At 42.7% G+C, this 25766-nt stretch overlaps 1 protein-coding gene across 8 annotated transcripts in view; it reads right to left on the minus strand.

Moving 5' to 3' along the window:
• Window positions 1-25766, minus strand: part of LOC124222008 (ankyrin repeat and SAM domain-containing protein 1A) — an 80785-nt gene that overhangs the window by 25845 nt on the left and 29174 nt on the right. For 3 of the 8 annotated variants that reach the window (XM_046632533.2, XM_046632532.2, XM_046632538.2), the window contains 7 exons: window positions 19893-20213; window positions 19607-19761; window positions 19110-19487; window positions 16701-17060; window positions 16452-16610; window positions 16014-16151; window positions 12845-15938 (listed from right to left, as the gene is read on the minus strand). In XM_046632533.2, coding sequence (XP_046488489.1) covers window positions 15519-15938; window positions 16014-16151; window positions 16452-16610; window positions 16701-17060; window positions 19110-19487; window positions 19607-19761; window positions 19893-20213 — 1931 coding nt within the window. In that variant the 3' untranslated portion in view covers window positions 12845-15518. Of the gene's footprint in view, window positions 1-12844; window positions 15939-16013; window positions 16248-16451; window positions 16611-16700; window positions 17061-19109; window positions 19488-19606; window positions 19762-19892; window positions 20214-25766 lie in introns of those variants that run through there. The other 5 variants (XM_046632535.2, XM_046632536.2, XM_046632537.2 and 2 more) reach the window with 4 other exon arrangements.

Consider the following 25766-nt stretch of genomic DNA (forward strand, 5'->3'; position numbering starts at 1 on the left):
TATCTCTCGTGATCGAAAAGGGATGCAGTGTCCAACCGCAATCTGAATTGACCGTTTTGCGGAAGCCTTGCATTGTTACTTTATCTCGTTAACGGCGCCAGTGACGCAGATTCCTCATAAGTTTGCACTTTTGCACAAGTTTTTTTTTCGCGCAAGATCGCGATATTCCGAATCCTTGCGTCAAGCTTGACCGTGCCTTCTTCGTCCAGTGCGCTGTAACTTCGGTACACATAAACATAATATTATTCAATATTCTTCCGTAGCAATAGGTGTCCAGTGAAGTTAAAAATCCAAAAACTTTGATTCCTCTTTGATGTCTTTAGGCAAGCTTTTTACCAGACTTGATTGAAAGGATTCCGTAATTCCCAGTTCCCGTCGTTCAAAAATTATAAAAGTTTTTCGTAATACCATTTTACACGAGTATTCGACATCACTGTGCAAAAATGTAATACGCGAAGAAGGAGTACTTGAAAATCGAGTCCCCAAGGATTCCTCGGGAATATCATCGTTCACTCTCCGCCGGTTAACCCTGCTGATAATTTCGATATCGCGATACAATCTCTCGGTAGTGGAGCAATCGAAATCGCTGCAGGTAGCCCGGCTGGACGAGGTTGAACGGACGAGGCAGGTGACGGTATCTCAATTACCAGAAATCAAATGATAACGAGGTTGTTTGACGTCGGAGGGTGATGAGCGTTGCCGTGGATCCCCGCCGAGCCATCTCCGCCCAGACACGGCCTGCATATCGGCGGGCAAGGTTCAGACTATAATGCATCCGAGCCACCGGTGCATTCGGCGTCAATAACGAGATGCAGGAAGTGCGGGCTGCCCTGGAGGGGATGCTCGGACGCTGCGGAGGCGAGCAGAGGGCCGTCGGCTATCCCGAGGGTGAGGGCGCCGCTGTCCGCTCGAACGATCGCCACGTAATCAGCGGCTAATTATAGGATAGATATCCGGAAGCCTGGCTGCCGGAGCTCGGCCGAGGCTTGTGTGTTTCACCCAAGGACCGATGCCAATATAACGACGAGGATGCGCGGAGGAAGTTGGAGGCCCAGAGACCGATGGATACGGCTTGCACGTTCCAGAAGTGGATAGCCATCGAGCATCCCTGCAATATCGATATTACAACTTCTCCGGAGTGGATATAGCCGATAGTTTGTAGGTACATGGAGCATGATTCCGCGTTCGCGTTTATATCAATTCCAGGCCAACTAGCTCGGGGCTGAGAGTTTTAATTAGCTTTCGCTTCTGCCCTCGGTGTGGTATTTATATGTAGATTGTCTTCCGAGACAATTCGTCCAGGCTGTAATATGTGAAATTGTTTAGATAATCCGTTGTCACGTGTTGATCAATATCCTCCAAAGTCAATTTTATATTGGCAATTACTACCGCCAGTTGACTGTCATCTAGAAAATACATACAGAATTAAACTTGAATTCGCGTATTTGAAGAGAGCATTTCGGTAGAGGTCGCTAAATAGTTCGTACATAAGTGACGCTCAAGACACAGATAAACAAACGGTGCGATGCAAAAATTGGCACAGTGGCACTTACAATGTTCAGCAATGTCCTTTGTTTAAGAAATTGACATTGTATATCAATGATCTTGACGAAGCAAATTGAATGTGCCTAACTCAATTTTACAGTAACACGTAAATTGCGTTACGACTGATTTGCAACAGTCGGAATGCTCTCTCTGCGACGGTTTTTGACGCTGACCAAATCGAAACGTGGTATAAAACCATCGCTAAAACAATCCCTCGATTTTGATGATAAAGGTTTTCTACTCTACGTGAATTCCACAACGTCGTGACTCCTACCGGACGCGTTTCATGGTTGAATTTTTTGTCCCCCGAGTCAGACGTCAGGAGTCGAGCTTTTGAATGGGATTGCGGTACGAAATGTATGCATAGGAAATGCGAGAGACGATAATTGAAGCCGGGTGTAGATCGATCCGAAATGAAGGCGTGTATGTATATATATTTCTATGCACAAGTATAACGTGCACGTATGGTACACGCGCACACCCCGGCCTACATGTGAAAATAATTAGGTAACGGGAATCCTGCGCGGGCCAGCTAAAACGTCGCGCGAAGATACGATCTAGATCTCGAGTGCTCTGGGATAAGCTTGAGTGACGTTTTTGTGCAGGCGTTCATGGGTGTCCCCGTGTCATTCGCTTCGGGTGGTCCGAAGGGGGCGTCCGCCTCCCCCAAACCCCTCTCGCCATGGCGTTCCCGGCGTTCCCGACGTTCCCGGATTGACCCGGACGTCCCCCGGGCCAAACGCTTGTACTGTGAAACACAATTCGCCCGGCTCCGCCACGTGGCAACCGCGAGCTCAATTCACCGATCCCGGGTGTTGGTGTAACAGATCCTGGACACAGTATTTATACGCGATTGTACGGGCATTTGTCACGGCCGAGGAAGCCCCCTTCTCGGGCAGGATGTGTAAAAAAGAAAAAGATAATAAAAAAAAAATATATATATATATATATTTACACCACACATACACTACACCGCATCTCCTCGAGCTACTGCAGTGAGGCCCCTGCATTCTGCACGGATAATAGACATTCAGACCCAGCCTCATCTTTGTCCCATTAAAGGATCCCGGCAGATGCGCGAGCTAGCGAATTTCGATTAATGTATTGCCCTCTTCGGATCAACAAAAAGGACACGCAAACGGACCGAATGAGATCCCGAGGACGTCCGTACTATCTCTTTTTTTTTCTTTCTTTTTATTGTTATTACTATTATTTTGTACCTGTCTCGTCTACAAGGTAATAAAGCCTTGAATTTTATATCGGCAGCACGATAAAAGCGTTTAGCCAACATTAGAAAATACACCATAGTTGCCACCGACTGTGGTTGAAAAAATTTCTTGACTTTTACCTGATCTTTACTGAGCAAATTATCATTTTTTACTTCACTAAAATTCGAACCGATAGTACGAAATGGAGAAATCAATCGGTATTCAAAAACACGTTCATGATCGAGTTAATGGCCATTGAACCGGGCGTGTGATTAAAAAATTGTTATTCTATTTTTGTTATTTCGTTATTTCGTGAGGAAAGTTTGATTCTATTTCGTTCCATACCGCCACAAAATTCCCTGACTTCTCGGTATTCTCTGACCAGTGGTCACAATGTGTATATGCTACGTGATCGGATGTTTAAGAGGTCTTGAATTACTAAGAGTGCAAGGTTTGATCGGGGCTGATGGTCTTTTCAGCGTACTTTCGACATTCGTCGGATCAATTTGACATTGCCGGCTACTTAGTCGATAAGAATCTCTAATCACTCTAGATTCGTATCGGTAAAAAGGCAAAGAGAGGGAGCGAGCAGCGGACCAAAGTCTCCAGCTGTCACGTTGCGTGCTTACGAAGTATCAATGATTCTCCGAGGATGCAGCCCGGAGAGAACCGGTAGATCAAGAGGAAGAAGAGAAAGCACACGAGGCTCAAAAACTACGGGAGACTAATCCGCCCGGTCATCGAGCTCCGACTGGTACTCTTATTACCATTAGGAAACAGCTCGTCGGAGAAGATAAAAGGACGAATGCACGGGACGCGCATTTTTTTTCATTTTTAACGAAGCGGTAATCGAGGGTGGAAGATATTCGCGGGGATCGATTAAACGGCGTCGATCAATCGTCGGGGCGGCGGAGCGACTCGGGAAATTTGGCAAAAACTCGGAAGGCACGCACGCCGGCTATTAGCAGACCATAATTTAAATAGGTCGGAAGAATCTTTCCAACTTCCCAACGATTTGCCTAATCGCTTTTCTGCTCCGGTCCCGCGTTCGTCGGGTTAACCCTCCGCGTTACTCGGAAAATCTGGGCTAACGTATGCGAGTGGATTATGAAACCAATTAGTTTCCGGGTCTTTTTTCCGCCGATCTACCGTAAAAAGGCGGAGGGAAAGCGCCGCTTCTATTTATCAGGTTTTCGAACGCGGGTCAAGGCGCGTAATATACGCGTGTGAAACTGAAACAAATGGCGATCTCGACCGTCCGAGAGCCTCGATACGTTATCTGGCCCCGGGTTAGCCGGGGGTCGACAGGGGTTGACCTGGGGCGGGACAGAGGTCAGATAAATTCAACCTAGGATTACACCGCGTCACTTTCATATTCATTGAAATGTCTCATTCAAACGACCATCGCTATTTATCAATCGGGACGCCGCGGGACCCGATAGCGATTCGTTTTTATCATTTATTTCCTTTTTTTCACTTTTTTTTTCACCATCCCGCTTACACCCCATATTTCCTGTTGTTTCCCGTCACTGCAGGTTCCGCATCCCGCGTTTTTGTTCCCGATTCGTCTCCTTCTACCTCTTTTATTTCATCTATCCGTTAGTTCCAATTTTTAATTTTTGTTATTCTCTCTTCTTTTTCTACGACATTTTCAATAATATAATTTTTCTACCCCAGTTAGTAGTTAGTTGTTCCACCCTCGCTCGATCAATTATGACAACTGTAATTGCTCTGTTTTCGATACCTATCGTGACGCGAAAGATGTATGGTTTTGGGAAAAATACCTTGATCATCGTTAAGTCATCAAAATAGGCATATCGTTCACCTTTCGGGGTGAATCGTTGATTAGCTTTTGACGGAGAGTCGCGATGAAAACACAGATTCTCTCTATTCCGTTTCAGAATATAAACGTCAAGAATTCTGAAAATGTACAGAAATAATTCGTTGTTATGTGTAATTATATTGGAGAGGTTGGATCAACGTACGTCTCGAATTGCATGATAAAACGGTATTTATTTCGAACACTTTCCTCACGTGAGTTCAGATGCACAGTATATTTCGTTTTTACAAATAATTTTTTCTTCTCGAATAAATAGCGGGAAAAGAATCTCCGGCGAGTTGGTGTATATGATTGATGGGGTGGGATTTGAGTCGACGACGTTCTAGAAAAACAAATTGTATCCAATCCGCGTGCAAGGAAAAAAAAAAAAATGGGGTTAAAAAGAGAGAACAAGAAGAAGGGGGTCGGATACCGAAGAACATACGTGGGCTAAACAAAACGTAGAATACACGGGTGCGAGAAAAAGAGCAAAGAAAAATAAAAAATAATAATAATAAAAGAAAACAACAACTGGAACGAAAGACGCAATTTGTCTGCCGAATCGTCTGCGACGACGGGTGGAGGCCGTTTGACGTGATATACATACCTTACGTTACACGTATGCGCGCGTACCTCCATCAACGAGGATCAGGATTTCAACTCCGATACGTTGCGACGAATAAGAAGAATACGAAGAAGGAGAAGACGAAGAAGAAACGACGGCTTTCGACGCATGGTTTTCCTGCGGATGGCGGAAGGTGACGGGAAGGTGGAACCGTACGCGACCCGGGTGCAAATCGACGCCCCCGCAACTCGCCGCGAGGAGGGTGATATCCTCACACACATGCATGGAACCCGCTGGCAGAAACGGGGCGCACACCCCGCTGTTTGCGCCCGCTTATATAACAACGTCACGCACATACCGGGCGCTCGTTTATTTCTTTTGTTCCGCCCCGGAGTCAGGGGTGTTTCGCGACGCCCGGCGTCGCCTCGCGTCGGACCGAGATGGATCTCCTCGCGACCGGCCATGCCAGTTTATGCCGGATCGGGATACATCCGCCTCCCCACCCACCCCTCTCTCCCTCCTCGATTCTCACGATCAGACGGCCGGGATCAGGATATTCCCTGTACCTACGCACTTCCGGGTTCGGAGAAATCGTTTCGGAAATAAGTACGCCGTCTTCGATGCCGTACTCCAACGGACATTATTGCCAATTACCGAAATACGGTATCAGGGCAGATCAAAGACTGACCCGGCAGTTACCGATTCGCACAAAGAACGTTTGTTGTATGTACACGAAAGAATCTTTTCGAGTAATTTCACACGTCGATTCGAATCGTTTTCACCAATTTTACAAATTCCCTGCTTTGATCGGAAATTTCGCGAGTCTACTTCATTCGCGTTTTGTACGTTACGGAAGTCTTGAATGAATTCAGATGCTACAATGCCTACCGATTTCATTTTCAACTCAGTCAGCTAATTATAACGTACAAATTTACAGAGAAAACTTTCCTGTCAACTCCATCCTTCGTCGGAGAATTATTTCTAAAACAACGCAGCTACGGCTGTATAGATTCTGTTTCTGTTATTCATTTTGTCTGTTCGCGGAAGTAAAGGATTGTGGATGTTTAAGTCGAGAAAATTATTCTGACATCGTAGTGACATCGCAAGTATATTTCAACCCGTTCGCATTTCGGCCAAAATAAGATCCTCGTGTTACTTATAGCACGGTGTCAGACAAAAAGCTTTTTAGATTTAGGTGATAATTATACAACGGATTAAGAAACATGTGAGCGCAATGAAATCGCTAAAGTATAAACAAGTCTTTCTTTCAAGATACCCATACATACGTCTATACGTGTCACAAAGCCAAAGTTATGCTGCTTTTTGTGCCCACAGATACCAATTGCCTAATGGCCCTAATATTGAAAGATCTAAAAGTGAGATTGATGAAAAACAAATATAATAATAGAATGATTAATTCCAACATCAACACGATTGACAGTAAATTATCTTGATCAAATTTTTGTCTGAAAACTGTATCAAGGTAAACAAATGTCCGTACTAAAAACTGCTTTCCAATTGTTATAAAATGAGTAATTCTACAATAATGCTGAGCGAGAGAAGGGAGGAGAAGAATTTTGCATTAATGTCGGTATTTCATGAGGGGTAGATTATGCAGGTATAATAATGATACATTTTCCCGGTAGGACGCGATATTAACAGGAACCATCTGCGCTTTCACGGGGAAGCTAGAAGGGTCGCCTTGACCTTAGTTTTGCCGCGAGTCGTTCTACGGACTAATCGAAAAACTTTACCAAGTCGAAAACTTGGTTAATTAGCATCTTTGCCGCGTTCCCTCTACACCTGCTTACCTCGGGGCCTGCCGCTAAAAGAGGACCTGCACAGCAGCAGGTGTCGCCGAGGGGTCGGTGAAGGAATTATTCAAAACACAAACAAGACGATTGTTATACCGGGCCGAGGAGCGTGGTATTTATTACCCGAAGGCGAAAGCCAATCTCTTTGAATTTCGGGATTTCGACCTTTTTAATTAACTCGAGAGTCGAGCCTCGAGTTAGAGACATCGCTCGGGTGCTTGTGTATACTTGAATTGACCGCCGGTCCCCGTTCTCAATTCAATCCGAAATCTTTCGATTCTGAAAAAATACGGAGGCACAGCGTCTTCGTTTGATCCGACGATTCGTGCATTCGTGTACCACCGCAAAAACGAGTGACAAGGTTTCTTTGATGCGATTCCGCAATGTTCTCTACCCACTCGGCGCGTTACTTTGCGAATTAGAAGTCAACCGAGAACACTTGGATTTTGATTTAGGTACCTACCGTTCGCATAAGCCGCCCCCTCGGTTCGTTAGAAATTAATTCACGGTATGTAACTAATAATTTTGGGCTATGTATAAGAAGCGTGGAATAAAATTTGCAATAACGAATATAATAATTCGCACAAGTATTACTCATAATATTTTATTCGTTATTATAATCGTAATGTATGTATATTAGGGTATTCAGGGAATAGTTGTCTCTCCAATCGTCATATAATATAATAATTCTAAGAAACATGAACAATGATAAATACTTATAATAATTATGTATACACGGAGGATAGGAGACTGCGCAATGTTTGCCTGCAGTTTTTTTGAAACCCGCATAAGCATAATACATCTATCGATGTGATCTGATGATAATTAACTAGCGCATTTTTTCAAAGATTATATCATTTCTTTTCGTACCCTTACTCTTTATTTCGAACTATGATATTTTTTTTTCTTTTCTTTATTTTCTCTTCTCTTCTCATCCTCTTAAATACAATATACAACTACAGAAAAAAGCCAACGTAACGTTTCTTTAGCGCGCAACTGATCGTTTCGTTTCGTTTCGCTTCGCTTCTAGGTTTATATATATATATATACATATATAATAAACCTAGATCAATCAACATGGTTATTTTCGAAATCTTTACAATATTCATATAATTTTCATTATTTTAAATTTGATTAAATGACCGCTACGTACGTACCTATATATTCGTTTCAAATTTCTAACATTATATCCACCCATATAGTAATAGCGAATCCCATCTCATTATGCACATCGAAGCTGCGTTATCCGTATGATACACGACATAATACACAGATATCACATCTGTATCTCTACGCCGAGGTTTGTGTACGTAATGTGCTTGAATCAAATTTTACAATTTGATGGTTTTATTGCACTCGAGTGAATTCGATATTTCAATTTGAATCAATCGAACTTTATACATTGTATGTCAAGATTTGTTGCGCAATGATTTTCTGAGAATTTGTTGAAACGATGAAAATTAACTCGCGCAGACGTCTTTCATCAGGGTGCTTGTACATAGACCGAAGCGTTCACTCGTTATCTTTCAAAATTGAGGAAAATGTATTATGTATTACAAGCAACGTTACACGCACACTTGGTTAATGTTTAACTCGTTCAAGTGCCACCTGTCACCCCCACCCACCCTTCACTTACACTCAGCGTCACCGTCCCACGTGAAGTTCTGTTCGCGTCATACTTGTCAGCCCCATTAATCCCGCTTTATTGCTTATAGATATTCGTGAAATTACCTTGTCAAAAACATCGCATACTTTTCCTTCTTCTTCTCTTTTTACTCGCAAGAATTTGTTACACCCCGACTAAGATTTCATCCCGCCGCGTGTTAATTCTCATATTACAATCAGGCAATAAAATTACGGATGTATACTGCAAGGAATTTCAGAGGGGTACGCATTTTTATATTTCACAGAAAATTCTAGCTGTGACTAATTACAACGGTGATGAAATTTGATATTTTTCTTACAGATTTATGCCATTTTACTTTCATTCGAAGCACAAATCATATGGAAAATTTCTCCAACCCTATATAATATACATGCATGATTAAGTCCATAATTAATATAATATCCGATTTGGAGGTTGATTTGCGTTTCAGAAATAAACGCAACTTGTATATTCTTTTCTCAAAGCAAAGAAATAAAATTTAAAGAAGAATTCAAAAAAAGACGAAAAAAAAAAAATACGGTTACGTGCGCACGTGTACCTATTCATTCGTATCATTCGCATAATAATGATACTGAACAATTTATTATCGAACGTGAGCAAATCAATTGTATCGATCATCGACGCGATCCTTTTACATTTTCCATTCCTTCACTGCGACATAAATATATATATATATATACATAAATATGTGTGATATAACACGGGCTCTGTGTGAAAATTCGTCGACGAAATTTGAAAATTTGTATAACCCCCGTTGCATAACAAATGATACGCGTAACTTTAAACAGGGATAATAATTATTACATAATAAGGAATTCCGTAATTTCAGTTTCACCCACGTGTTATGTCGCATTATCATTTAGCCTGTGTATAATAATCAACATCTGTGATTATCGTGTAATAATAACAACAACAACAACAACAATAATAATAATAATAATAATAATAATACGTCTTTTCAGGATCACTTCAAAAGCGATTATACCTACATAATTTCACAGCCGTATAAACTCGTTATAAGACCAGTCGCGGGGATGAGAAATGGGTGTATTGCAAAATTTAGCGACATTACCATTTCAAAGTGAAACAGCTGCCCTGAAAGGAGGAACGGCCTTACAACAAGACACAGCTACTGTATATGTCGAGCAACGTTTAAACTATACCTAAATACGTATAATTCGAGTCGAAAAACGAATATCGCTGTTATCTGTAAGAGTTTCATAATAAACCTACTAATATTGCATTCTATGTGTCAATACTGAAAAAGGACGTGTACGGTGTTGGTATCTAAATTGGTGTGTATCTTTATGCACGATTGCTGGCGAGGTATATCGTAGGCATGTACATAAACACGCGTATGTACGGCGCGAATATTAATTAATATGCATAAATCTTCCCGTTACGTTACGTACGTAAATATATGTATATACGTAATATGTGTAATATCAATAACGTAATAATATAATACTACAGCCTTAGAGCAACCGAAAGATAATAATTACATTTAACATTACGGCGTACGATAGTTATAACACAGCTCCTATTATACACGAATTAATCGTTTATTTAAATATATATATATATATATATATATATATATATATATATATGTATGTAATATCTACGCGTATGCGGCATTACGTAAACTCGGATGTATGAATACTCATACATGCCTCATACATTCGAATTACATCCAAAGTTTGCCCTCGGCTAAATGAGGCGGTTCCAAAATGGCGCCGATACTCACTCGACCGCCCCCGTATTTCTACCCTTATTTGTCTTACAACGAGAGGGATGATGCTTCATTTTTTTTTTTCTTCAATTATATACCATAAATAGACACAGAGTATAGTTGTGCCTTGCTCTGAATAAAGAAATATACACGCGATTAATTAACGCGATTGTGCAGATTACACCGAAATTGAGTAGAGAGAATTTTATGTTACGTAATATTCCTTACACGTTATTGTACAATACACGTTTTGCATTACCTATAGTTGTCTTTTCGTCAATATACGTCTAATCTATATAACTATATATACATTTTAATATCCTTTAATCGCCGTATTATATATCTATATACGTAAGACGTACGTTAGAGTTAATATTTTTAAACTACGCACGTGTAAGCTTGCATATAAAACGCACGTATCGTAGGTATAATCGATATTATAGAATATAGAGTATAAGAAAAAGTGGCATCAAAAATTTGGTACAGTGAATAATACATAAGTATACATATACAACTATATATATGTAAAATATGAATGAAAGAAAACGAAATATTATCGTGTATATAATATAATGTTTGTGCGACCCGTGAGTATATATCGTAAAATTTCGTTCTTGGCCGTAAGTTTTTCCTGCTCCGATTCATTAATTTTTCCAATTTTTTTCTGTACCTATTTTCTGTAGAACATTTTTTCGATCGTTTTATCCACAATTATACCAGACTTGTTCCGCGGGATATTACGATGCCATTTATATCTCACATACACAACCGTCTCACGTGCGAACCCCGTTATACCATCATCGTTATTCATGATAATAAAACAACACGGAGAAACTAGTTCAAGCTTTTTTTTTTTTAAACAACACGATAATTGGATTGATCGACGATCCGGTATGAAAGAAAATAAACCAAGTCGTCAATGGTTGATAGAATACGTACTGCAGTAAAACGAAGATGTTGACGTTTCTCGATATGGAGAATGGGCTTTCTTTTCTTTATACATCTTCAACGGCCAGGGGATGTTGCACGCTTTCAACCCCCAAAGCCTAAAATCAATAACACGGAATCCACACCCCGTTAAGCTGCCATACACCGCGAATAAGAATGACCATCGTATATATTGTTCATGTATTGTAGATTATGCGAATGCGATTTGACGTGTAAATTTTCACGCGTTGAATAAAGTGTGCATGATGCATGTTGCGTGCAGTACGCATACACGCATACATGGGATTCTTACGTATTAAATATGATTACACAGCTCAACGAAAAATGAATTTAACAAAAGGAATTTTCTTTCGTTGACCTGGTTTTTTCCGTGAATTTTCGTAATTGAGAAAGTATTATTTACGAATAAAATCATGATTACATTAGATTGGCGCTAGTTTTTATGTTATTATAGTATTGAGGGTGGAGGGGTTCTAATATAATTACGATTTTATTCATAGATTCTACGTTCTCAAAAATACCAAAATTCACGGGAAGAATCGGAGCAGCGAGAAAAAATTTTGTGCTTGTTCAACTGTGCAGTATTTTTTTGATAAACTTTAGATAGAAGAAAAAAAAACAACGAATTTTTCATCTAACTTTTTCTTTCTTAAGTCATACATGAAAATATCGATAAAACCAATAATTAGAGCTAATTTCGAAAAACTACGTATACTCCTAGGGTCATTGACATCAAATCTTACCAAATTCACTGAAATATCAAGGGCAACGAAACCACTGTTGACCAGTGTTATTATTATTATTTTTATTGTAACAACATGAGAGAGAGATTGATTATTAATCTCGCACATGTTCGGAATTACGAAAGTTTTTGAGAATATCGAAATCACAAAATATTTTTGGGGTTTGTATAAATTATACTCGCACTATCGAACGAGTCATCATATTCTTGTATATAATAGTTATAATATCATACACGTAGGTATAATCGGCAGTGTTACTATTTTATTCACTGAAGGAAAGTGCTAGTTTTCCTCTTCGTTAAGAGCTAGGGATACATTTCTCTCAAACGTGACTCAAAATTTGTTCCATATAATCGTTGGGGTAATTAAAGTCTCGCGGTAACGGACGAAAAAACATTCTCAAATTCAACCGATCAATCGTTTCCGTGATAAAGCAATGAAAAAAAGGTCTCACGTACTATAAGTTATTATTACAGACGGTTGTTGCTTGCATATGTGATCCAGGTATGATGTTTTATATTACAGTAGCGTTGGATTCAAACCTCAATTTCAAGATTCTAGTTATTCAGACTTGGCGCGGTAAACGCAATTGTCGTTCCGCATTGCACGTGTGCAAGAGACGGAAGAAACTTTGCGAATCAGTTATTTCGAAGGGGAGATAAGAAAAGTGTGGGAGAAAGAAAAAGTACGATAAGAAGGAAGGCCGGTTTATGCAGGCGCGTAATTTCGACGCGGCCGTTCTGTTTCTTTTTTCTATTTATTTTCCTTTTTCCCGTAGAACCGACTAACTCAGTGATTATCGTCACACGGTATATGTCTATTGCCAACTAATACATATATTACCTTATTATCATATACACACAAGTCTTTATCACTCGATTGGTTGATTTTTATATTTTTTTTTTTTTTTTTTTTAACCTTCAAAAGCAAGGAATATTATTATTATCGTAGTAATTAAAGGGGTAGGTACGGAGTTTTTTTGCGTCTTTATTTGTTTATTTATTTTTCATGTACGTGTGTTCGCCTAATCATGTGTAATTCCCAACGTTACTAATTTCACTTTATGTTATAGAGATAGCTGTACATCGTTCCCGTTCCGTGATTAGTAAATATAATAACAACCGTGATCGGCATTTATGTACCATCAGACTAATGGGTAAGCAACGGAAATAAGCGGAAATATCATAGTTACATCGAATTCGTTTCGGTTCGTGCTTTTTTTTTTTTCTTTTCTTTTACTTCTTTTTCCTTATCCTTTTGTTCACATGTAATTGTAAATCCAGAATATTATAGAGAAAAAACATGCTCTACGCGATACGTATAATATAATAATCTACCGTATATTATAAGACAGCAACTACAGCTGCAAGCTGTGATAATTAATACGTTATGCGCAAGTATTTTCGACAATAAATTCACTCGCGTACCAACGTCACATTTTGTTACGTTTGATTACCGTGATTATTTTTTTTCCAAATATTTAATTTTAATTAATAGCTTTTAACGTACAATAATATTACAGTATACGTTGTTAAATAATATTGTACAGATACATACACATATATACTATGTATATTCATTGTAAATTTAATAATACAAAGTGTGTGCGTATATATTGCCACAAATATAGTACGTAGAAGTTTATTTGGCAGTTTTATTGATTCTTTTTCTTTCCATCCTTTTATTCTTCGGTCAATCTTTATCCCGCATTTAATAAAGTTATCGCAGCCCAGGCAATTAATTTTTTAACCCCTCGTGTCAGCTTTTATTTCCTTTATTTCATTTCTTCTTGTCACTCTTTCATCTCATTATCTTTTCTTTCGAATGAATGAAAATGATTTTTTTCATTTTCAGTCGTTGCATAGATTAATCCGACTTCACGCGCCGCATAGTCGCATCGATTTTCTTTGGTATCCTAGACTCGTCAATGTAATTAATTAATTGTTCGTTAAGTAATACAAATACTTGTAAATTTAAATTGTTATACGTATCATAATTCACGTATATACGCGATGCGAAAAAATTTAATTCACCTGCGCCCGATTCTTTATAATTAAGTCGTAATTAGGCTCGAGTATCACTATAAATGTTTACTTATTTATTTATTGAATTATTCGGGTACTTGTCGTTTATTTTTTCTATTTTTCTTCGGCAATATAATGTTTCTTACCTTTAGGCCCCGTGGCGGAAAATAACATCGAACTCTGCTATAACTTCAAATTGTATACCGTACATATACACATACATAACATATTTGAGCGTGTACGTATGTATATATATGTATATACATACAGGTAATAAATTTATACGATTGCGATGTAATTACGTTTTCTGTGCACATGTGTATTCGTATGATTCTACATAATTTACTCTGTCACTGTAAAATCGGGATGTGGGTTTATACGTATAATATAATATATGTACGAATGTATAATCGAGGTGTGTTGTTTCGTTTGTCAGAATTACTATTATTATTATTAGGTATATAGTTCGTTTTCTTACGTGGTGTTTTCTTTGCATATTTGTACCCTACATTCAACTATACGTACATAGTACAGTATAATTATCGTTATAGCTGCGTCTTCGGATATTTTTTCGCGTGTATATATAATAATAACATCACACACGCACTGAAATTACATATAATGTAATATATTTATTAATTTTGTTTCGTCATCGCGAGTTTCGCGCTAGGACAATAAGACGTTTATAATACTCCAAACATGCAATATATTCGCAACCTGAGGAAGCCCGACGATTCAACGGTCGACCATCGATATATATATATATATATTGCCATAATCTATTTTAAAGAAATCTTTTCATACACTTATATTTACACCGAAGTATATATACTATATAGGTATACATATGGTAATACAACTTATAAGTTAATCGTTTATATACCCATTGCTTCGTGTATAACTACTTCCGTTGTTTATACACTCACCTGTACGTCATTCGGTGGTAAACTTCTCATTTGTCTTCGCCCGTCGCCAGCAGATTCCCTTACATACGGATATTATTTTAATTCACGCCACGGCGTATAACGTTGAGTGAAAGAGAGACAGAGACAGAGACAGAGAGAGATAGAAAGGGAGAGAGAGAGAGAGAGAGAGAGACTTATTGCTGGCTATAATAAATACACAACATCCCTACATGCTAGTATACCTATCTAAACATATGGTCACTTCATAATATCGCAAACGGTATAAATGAAAAATTACTTTACACCGTGCAGTCTCTTTGGTCAAATCTATTGCGAGTTGCCGCAGTGAACGATCTTTCCAAAACGGAGAAACAAAGACGCGATAGAAAAAAAAAAAAAAATGTTAAATTGAAAATAAATAATACGACTCGAAAGAAATCATCAGCTGGAGAACCGAACCCATAAACGAAATACGCGAATAATATAAATCAGATCGAGCCCTGTAACAAAAACCTTTCCTTCTTGATCCTGAGCCGTCTCAAAACGGGACTAAAGTTCTTCGGAAAGAGCGATCGGCGCCCTTGATCCTGCCTTCATGTCCTTGACGCCAATGTTTATGTCGTCAACGGGCATCGGCGCGAGTTTCAATTGATTGCCATTTATTTTAATATCGTTAACGGAATGGGACCTCCCGTGAGTTGCGAGGGGTTTAACGACGCTCGGATTACCGGTTACCGTCGACGTCGTCGTCACCGTCGTTGTCTGCGACGGCAGAGTAATCGACGCGGTCGTCTTCGTCGGCGTCGCGGTCCTGCAGCAGGTCACCGAGGACGAGATGATGGAAGGATTCGCCAGCTGGTTAGCCGACTGCGAGCGAACCGTCTGAGCGCTCAACGGATCTCTCAGTACCATTTGGTAGGCGACTTCAAACGCTTGGCCCAGGGTCAGGATCACCTCGGTGGCCTGATCCTGGTTGAAATCGGGTAAATGACGTCTAGGACAGGGGACCAAGCGGTCGGGAAACTGACTGAATCGTCTACTCACCATTGTAGGTACGCAGAATACGTGGCAGAAGTGCTTTCGGCTCGCATGGTCTTTCGTTATGTAAGCGAAATGAGTCAGATCGTCGGCGTCCTGGCACGCGCAGTGTATGTTTCGTATCTCATGGTCGCATATTGGTTCCTGGAAATGGTGAAGCGCAAGGCGTGCAGGTCGGGAAACACGATTCCACTGCTACGCGAGATGATTGTCGCAATTTTCGATGGTCGGGAAATTGAACTGCAGGTATTCGTAGTGAAGAGACACGATGGGGTAAGAAATTACGACAAAAGATATCGAGTTGGAAGAAACGCTAAAACGGGTTAAAAACTGTTTCAACCAACCTCGGTTACAATCACACCGAAATACAAAAACCACGACAACCAAGTATAGAAGTAAAAAAAGACGCGATCGAGAGGTGAGAATAAAATGAGATGGTCTTACGTTTGTCCTCGTGTTCAGGAAGCGCACACCTCGGTAGGATATTGCTAGAGTAATATCCGGAGTGACGCGTGGCTCCCTGTGAGTCTTCTTGAGGGTCTGAATCGACTTTTTGGTGGACTCGGTGCCTCGGAGTTCCTTGACGACGGTCGACCCGAGATACTGCGAAAGAGAATGAGAAAGGTCTTCGATGGCGCAAACCGTTTACTGGCAAAGTAAGTGCCGCATTACCCCGGGGAAACAAAGACTTACGCTGGCGACGTAAGTAACGGCACCGGTTACCAGGGCCTTCGGCTCGTGCCTCCACTGCGTTTGAAGGGTAGACGGGACCCCGAAGAGGAGCTCGGAAGGTGCGCGAATCTCGAGTTGCTCGGGAACGGAAAGAGTTCCGTTGTGGGAATTTGGTCGTTGGGGCGGCTGCGGAGCTGGCCGATTTTTCCGGTGCCTCAGGGTCCCGGTGTTCGTCGATGTCGTTCCCGTCGTCGTCGCCGTCGCCGTCACCGCTGCCGGTGTCGTCGTCGTCGTCGTTGTGACGGTTGGAACGGTTACCTGAGAACTCGGCTCTGGGAGTTTTTCACGGATGTCCTCCTTCAGCTGTTGGATGTTCGTTTTCTAGGAAGAATCGAGAGAGTCGATCTGGAGGTCTGTCTTGGAAGAAGGGAGTCGAGACCTACATCCCAACCGCAACCTCGATAATCCCCGACGTTTGTAATCCGATTTCGACTCTACGGGGGGTCAGCGATTGAACCATGTAAGGCAAGGTGTTGATAAGCGGGTATAACGCGGGAGTGCGGAGTCGCGATCAGGATCAAAACGAAGAAGCGACTGTCGGAAAGATGGTTGTTGGGTTGAAAGAAGTTGGACAGGAGCCTTCCAACTGGCTCTCGAGATTGGTAGTCAACGGCTGTATCATCCTAGAGGAGGTGAGTCCTCGGGGAGGATTTTTGTAACGGCGATGGAAGTGCGGCGATCATTGGTGAAAGGGAAGCATCCAATTTATCAGGATTATCGCGAGTCGTCGCCAGTGATGCGCGGTGTAGAGCTATTGGTCGTAGTTAATAAGCTAATTAAAAAGCAAATGCACAACAAAAGGGAGCGGGCTGAAGCAGGCGCGAACAAAACGCTGATGGGTGAGTGAAGCGCGTTGGAAAGCCTCGCAAGGTGGGTGTCGCGGGATATTATATTTCAGCAAGTGATACGTTGAGAGACTCGTTACTCGAGTGTTTTCCATCGACACAATACAACCCAAGCGCCAATTAGCCAACGATATTTTATACATTACGACGCGGTGCACCGAACGATTCAATGAAACAGTCGAAATGATTGGGTCGGGGCGACGCCGCCTCGCCAAGAGTCTTTCACTCCGACTTCTGCACGAGTGCAGAATACAGCCAACCACCCTCCTCCTCCTCCTCTTCCTCCTGCTTCACAAATTCCACCACAATCGACCATTGTGTCGTCGAATCACACCACGGCTCTTCAAGATCCTCGCGCCTAATACCTACGCTTGTTAGATCGCTCGTTGCACTTCTCTTCCAATTGAAGATGAAAAAAAGGCGACAACGCAAAACGCAAGGCAAAAACGCGTCGCACACTTTTTTCCTACCCCCCTCCCACAACGCGAAAGCATCGAACTGTTCTCGTTGGTTCGCGTGGTTTTAATAACACAGGCATCGTTACACCAGAACGTGGAAATTATTGACCCTGGCAGATAATTTCCTGCCACTCATCCAGTGAGCGCAGCATCCGGTGGAATTATTATCAACGCGCGCCAAGTACCTACTTCCACGTATCGGACGTACGTGCACACGTAGTAACATCACGCGTACGCGCGTGTGTGTTAAATGAAATAATAAACGATACAAGTGCCAGATGCTCCGGTATAATCTCAATCTTACGTTACCGCACACGCGATATATAATTATACCGATGCATGAGTATGACGTGTGTGAATAGAAAAGATTCCAGGGCGCATAGTTTATTCGACGGTATTATACCATGTATTACAGTTCGACAAAGAAGAGACTCCGACGTTTGGAAGACCGGTACTACTCACCTTTGACGAAGAGGTAGGTGAATACAGACACGTGGTACCTCAGAGTTGCGATCGTCGTAAAGAAATTCTATTTTTTACTGACGAAATTAGCGACGCGAATGAAAAATCAAGCTCTCCTGAAACACGTAGTGTTATAGACGAATTTCTATACAGTGTTATTCCTAGAAAGTGCAATTTTGCCAAAGAAATTGGTACAACCTTGCAGATAAACTCTACAAATGAATTTTTGTTAAAATGAAGGAAAAAATGGCAATTCGTTAGTATTTTCATAAGTATAATAATCGGTATCTGCAGTTTCAGGGAAGATCGTCAAGACTATCTGAGAACATCATCCGCGCGGCATGAAAGTTTTCAAGTTCCAAAATAAGTAACTGACTTCGGGGAAATTTGTTGTCATTTTGCCAAAGTAAATTACGAAGAAAATTTCCATCTCTCACGAAGCATGTTTCGGTTAACATGCACGTAACTCATCATAGGTGAAAAAAGTATAATACGGATACGATAATCACAAACGCTAAAGTTAGAAAGTCATTGCATCGCGATCATCGACGATCAGAGAATCATTGGAAGCGGAACGATTAAAATTTGTAGAAAATGCGACTCACCAAAGTGTTGAGGTCCTTATTGAGATCCTCGAGGTTCGGTCCGCCGCCACTGTGAGGTGGACCACGAGGATTGATGCCGCTAACCGAAGTGAGTATCCTCTTCCGATGAGCGGGTTTCTGAATTTCGAGAACGGTTGCGAGCTCTACCTCCCATACCCTCCTGACGCGATCCATGTCCAAGTACAGGTGTTTTCTAAAGGTCTCGGCGTAGCACTCCAGGTGAATGCTCTTGAGCCACTCATCGACCGACTGCTCGGAGGTGCCGGTGCGTTTCTCGACCCTCTTGCTGAGGAGCCCAGCGGCCTCCATGATGACGGTACGCTCCTGGTCGCTGGTGACGCCCATCTCTTTGAGGTCGGCCTCGTCGAGTACCGAGTTCTTAATACGGGGGTAAGAAGAGAGAGAGAGAGAGAGAGAGAGAGGAAGAGAAAAAAAGAAGAACACATGGGATCATTTATCGTCGAATGAACATGCAGGTGAATCGTGGGGGGACTTACGATAAATTCGAGGTCGTCGAATCCGTGGGCGAGGAAGAGCGACTCGTAGTCGGCGAGACCGAGGCTGGACAGCCACTGACCAACAGACGTTGATACTATGGGACTGCTGCTACTGTCTGAGCTGAGACCTGGACAACCGAGTTTAAAGCTGTAACCTAGGCCAAGGAATCGATCAAGGGTATCATAAGTAGGGGACGCAGGTGGTGTTCGGGGGGTCGAATCGCCACCCTGGTCGGATTCCGACGTCATTTTTAACGCCGGGGCATCCGATACGGATTCAATTTACCTAGTCTCGTCTGGAACTCCTTCTCGAGTTCGGTGACGAACACCGATTCCCTGACCAGGCCGGTGCCGAATGAGGCCATTATCTCGTTGATCTTGGCCCACTCCTCCTGCTCGTCGAAGGGACTCATTATGCTGAGGGACTTGTCGTCCCGCTCCCTGTCGCGGTCCGACACCCTGAAGCTCACGATATCGCCGTCCTCGAGTCGTTCCCCGGTGCCGCCGTCGGCCCCCGTGCCCATCGCGGCCGCCGCCGGCGCATAAACGTTCCGCAATCGGCACAGGGTCCGAGGTCTTTCCGCCGTGACGGAACCCTTCAGCAATCCTGTCGGCAATTCAACGTTTACCACGGTTTAGCCAATGTTCTGCAAGACGATGAACTTTGCGCGGTGCAACTCGACTACCGGGATTCCCTCTGATCCTGACAAGACAATTTGACGTAACGCAAACGTCGCGATGCGCTTACGTAGCTGTACGCGAAGCTGACGACGACGACGACGTCACTGTATTTTCGTTAGTTCGCACGACGGTGTGAAAGGCGAATCGCTTCATCGTTGTGCTGGCAAAGAACTCGTTAGTATGTTTAAATAAAGGCGAGAACCGGGGTCTCTTCGTTACTTGAATTGAGTGTGGAACCGTCGGGGGAAGTAGACAATTTGCGAGCTTGCGGTATAATGTTATAGTATACCTGACACGTACGCAGGTACACACGTACATCCATCCATCCACCCATACATACACGCGTACGCACAATTCTCCTGGACGGTGAAATAAAAAAAAAATTCTTTCATGTAAAATCACGGGGCGAGTTGAGTGAGTGAATGAGCGAATGTACGTTAGTTATGTATTTAGCCTGCGTTACGAGCCCCGCGGCGGGAACTGAGAGTGGGCACGTTATGACCGGTAAGTAAGGTGAGAGGGAGCGCACGTTTCACCCCTCGCTCTTCAAAGATGGGCGTAATGAAAAGCTCATAAAAATACTAAACAGAGGTCCGACCGCCTCGCGCCCGCAATCCCACGTAACTTTAATTAAAGCTTCGCTTCGCGATGGCGGACTCGCTTCTTTTCTCTCTCTCTCTCACTCTCTACCCCCCTCTCCCAGCTCTTTTCAGGCCCCCGTGTAGGCACGGTCGTTCAAATTCATGTTCGCGTGGAGAAACTGATGCCGCGCACATGTGTGGGGGACGAAACTGTGCACAGTAATTATTCGAGGCGTACGTGTTACACGTGCGGTGCACCAGCCGCGGTGAACTTGTGCGAAAATTATTATATCATAGCCGTGTAACAAGACGACCTGTGCACAACAAGTTTCCCGTAGCGTAAAGTGGGCTGCAAGTAGCTATCCACTCGCGAATATACTTATAAGTATGTGTAAGGCGCAGCTACGCGACTTACGTAAAATCGGATGCTCAAGTTCGCGCGCGTAGCTTATTCTTAACGGTGAAAGGTAAGCCGCGTGAATATGCGGCAGGAAAGAGCGGAATAAGGATTCCCTCGGGAAAACCCTAACGTACTCTACTACGTACATACGTGCGTGAGGCGGATGATTATCGTCGAGACTGGATATTAAGTTACGCGAATTGCTCGCAATTAAACACTTGACGTTTATTATCGTACTTCGCATGCACGCGTATGTTATACGTACTGTATAAAACGTGGATCCATCCTCAAGGTGAAACTGATATAATTCTGCAGGCACGGAGGAATGCCCGTTATACACACAAACACACGCGTGCCAAGAAGCTTCTTCGCCCATCCGATCCCTCCCTGTTTCACAACGATTGCATTACACGTCTATCCAGGTTGTACCTGTTGTACGTATACGAGTAACATTCGGATGAGAACTTTCTCCTATTCATTATCTCGAGAGTGAGAGAAGATCCGAGATGGAGAAAAGGGTGCGAGGAAAACATTGACCGAAAAAAAATCTTGTACATACCTGTATCTACGTGATTATAAAAACGAATCGTTATACCGTGCAGAATTCGAATCGATTTCTTCGTTGCACAACGGCACTGTTCTCTGAATACGATTCATATTTCCGTGAGTTTGTCGAACAGTACAAATCGACGAGACCTGTCGACGAAACCTGCAGCCAGTCCCGAAAACCGGCGGTCGGTGGAATGATCGGTATGCGAGCGTTTGAAAACTGTGCTACCGGGTAAAGCAGACGCTTGAATGTAACGGATTTCGTATATAATTATACCTCGGACGAAACACGAAACACTGCGACGAGATGGGATGTGTTATATTTGGAATCCCTGACCTCAACACACTTTAAGCGCATTGTTTTTTTCTTTGGGTAAACACATAACACGTAGAGAGAGAGAGAGAGAGAGAGAGAGAGAGAGAAGAAAAACAAGAAATATAATAATTGGAGGAGAGTTCGAATAAGAGGCAATAACGTTTCAGGATAGTCGTCGTGCGTAGGCGGCGCTCGGTCTTCGATGTTTACGCGGTAAATAACACATCATTCATTGCTCGCTTGGATATTCAATGGGATATTTTCATCCTCGGTGACTCGAAGCTCTCGAACCGTGTAATGGACGGACATATTATTTCGCAAGCGGTAACACCGAGAGACTAATTATTGCTAATTAACCGTCTAATTACAATCATACCTATGTCATAGAAATTCACGACGTTATAGCAATGCTCTCGGTTCTCTCTGTCACCGATGTATCTTTCCGTCTCTCGTTCTCTTTTCAAGCAACATCCCGACAGACGGGATGATCACCTTTTGTCAGTAGGATACACGTGTTTGTTATTGAAAATACGGACCCATTCTAAGACTCGTGATTAGTGCCATGCGAGGCTTGAATGTGAAGACCACAAAGCCGCGATTTGGTGGGGCAATAAACAAGGTTAACGACGAATTGTCGATTCACAAACAGGCTGCGGAATGTCCAGCGGTAAATTAAACCCGTCGAGTACAACGAGTATTACGAGACCCGAAAAACGAACCAGCTGTTGCGAAGTGCATTTTTACTATCGGTTTCGGCGCCGCAACAATAGATGAAAAACAATGTTAAACATTCCAGGGTTACGGAAACTTGATAGCTCAGGCTTGCGGTGGCAATAATAATGACGAACGAGGAAGATAACGCGATAAACTTTGACGATAAAACGAGAGACTAAACACGGGGCGATAGAACAATCGTCGATGGTAACCGATAGTATCGACCTCGCCGTTGAATCCCATCGGCCTGTGGCTATGCTGGTAAAAATAACAAACGTAGTGTCAATCAGGAGGCGAGATCAACGAAGTGTAAAAGCAAAGTCGTAATCTCTGGATGTATAAAATCGAGCTACGACCGATAGACGCAACACGGAGGATTATAAATGGAAAGTAGAGTGGGCTGAGAATTTGAATGCCGCTATTATACTGGAACTAGTTTAAGCTGCTAAAATACCTTACGTAACGATACGAAGTCGAAGATGACGTTGTCTTCGAGGTGGCGAAGAGTCGACGGATCTGTGTTACACGGCGACCTGTAGAGCTCTCGAACGTAAGCCGCAAGGCCTAGGCGATCCTCTCGAGTGCACGTGGCGTCCTAGAGACCGTAACCGTTCCCTTCCTGTCCCTCGGGCACCCCTCGCTCGCCCCCATCCCCCAAGGAGGAAAAACGCCAGTTGGAGAGCGAAAGTGGGAAGTCGCCTTACAAGCGGACAGCTGAGCCTCCCGGAGTGAAAGAGCACGGAAATAAACCGAACCGGTGGAAAAGGCCCTCTCGGCGAAGAATCGGAGAAGAATCGGAGAAGAATCGGAAGAGCCGCGACCGGGTTTCCCGACTTCGTTTCGACCGGGTCAGTGCCGGACTGTCGAATCGAGGCTGGATGGAACACGCGGCTCGTCGAGAGCCCGAGATTAGAGCGACTTAGCCTCGGCTCTGGTGTCCCGACGGCGCACTAGCACCACTCAACCAGCCAGCCACCCGCGGTAAACTGTTTCTCGTTTAGCCAAAGAGACTCGTTTGCGCTCCGCTTGGGTGTAGTAAGCCGAGAGGATGACCCCAGGGCCGTATGCGGGCCCAAACGCGCCCCTCTCACTTTCGATTACGCGCCAACGTGACGCGGGCGGCACGCTTTGTTTGTTTACACGGGAGTCGCGATTCGGCGCTATCTTTGTTCGACGTGCTTTCTCACTTCGCGATCGCTTCTCGATCTAATCTCTCAGCGCTGATAAATTCTATTCTTTGCCCAGCTACGTTGCGTTTATAGCGTTTATACGCGGCTCGCTACTCCTGCGAGATTTGACAGCCGATTTAACTCGCGCGTAAATGATGTTTCATTTAATTTATACACACCTCGGCTGAAGATACTTTATTTCTCGATGCTCGCCGCCGTCTTTGACATTGTTTATTTATTTTTTTTTATATTGTTTACTTATATTTCTTGCGCTAAACGATCTTCTTGTTTTAGTTTCAATGTTTTTTCTCTCGACGTTACGATAATCTGATTTGCGATCAGCTAAACATTCGAGTCAATATTTTCTAGGTCTTACCATTGCAGACGAGAAGAAGACCTCGATTAAGGTGAACTCCTCGAATCGCACAGAAGTTGTACACTCGACAATTCACCGTTGCAAGAATAAAAAATTTTGCAAGTTTTGCTTCAACGCTTATCCAAGCTCGCAAAAGAAAAAATTAAAAACATAAGTGTCCAAGTTTAAACGAATAATCTTATGCGTTCGTTTGATTTTCATTCGACTGTAAAATAACTATACAAACGAACGATTATAATTATATACAGTCAACTCGATGAATAGTAACGATATTTCAACATCGTTCCAGCCCGAAAGAATGATACCGATCTGGCAATGAAAAGACGATCATTTACTAAACGCAAAACGCAGACGGTCGGTATTAAATGCACATATCTATTACACACATACACATTACGTAGATAAAATCAAAAACGATACGGAGAAATGATATCGAACGGTAAGGCACTCGTGAAATTTGTAATAAAATTTCTATAACAGTATAATCAAGGCTTGACACGTATATTATTGTTAAGAGGCGAGAAATCGGGGCGCCGTAACGATGTCGTACGCCGATGCGCATCGGAATTGGGGGGACACGAACCGGCTGATGAATACTGTTGTGTTACGCCCGCCTGAAGCTATAGCGTGGCTAGCATGCAGGGCCGATTCCAGCTGACGAAGCATGACCGTTTCGTTGCCCGTGGGCATAATACTCGGCATTACACCGCGGTGTGCATCGGTAGGTACTCTAAACCACACTCCATACGACTATATGCACATTGTACAGACTGTGGAACACACGCACGACGCGCGCGAGCTGCAAGCTGCAAGCTGCACGTTGCACGTTGCGCATACAGACGCCGATAGCTTAATGACCCAATGTTACAATCAAACGATTAACAATGAACCGCCGCTGCACCAGCCACTGGGAACTCAACTTGTCCGGTGCGATGATAGTGGCTGGTATTTGTTTAATTCGAGACAATTTACAGCGGTTTATATGTCACTCCCTCCATCAGGCGTCACTGACTCCCCGTCAATGCAACGTGCGTGTAAGCCCACAATGACGATCCGACGGAAGTTCGAACCGTTCGAAAGTTCAGTTATGTGTACACGGTTCGCTTGACAATAGATTATGAAAATTATATCAAAGTAAACGATTTTAATTACAGGTGACGAAAGACGGCGTTCACGCGTTTCTCTGCTTTCGCTTTTATTTGCGGCAGTCTCGAGCGAACGTTTTATGGGACGATCGGACCCACCGTCGTTGAATGCACTTGCGAAAATTCAGTCCTGACTTTATTCTACACACTTTTTTGATACCGTACCTAGAAAATTCTATACAAGATAGTTTTTCAGGCTGTTTGAAAGGAGTTTGTGTACGAAGGTTCG

The sequence above is a fragment of the Neodiprion pinetum genome, chromosome 6 (assembly GCF_021155775.2).
Source record: "Neodiprion pinetum isolate iyNeoPine1 chromosome 6, iyNeoPine1.2, whole genome shotgun sequence".
Classification (NCBI taxonomy): domain Eukaryota; kingdom Metazoa; phylum Arthropoda; class Insecta; order Hymenoptera; family Diprionidae; genus Neodiprion; species Neodiprion pinetum.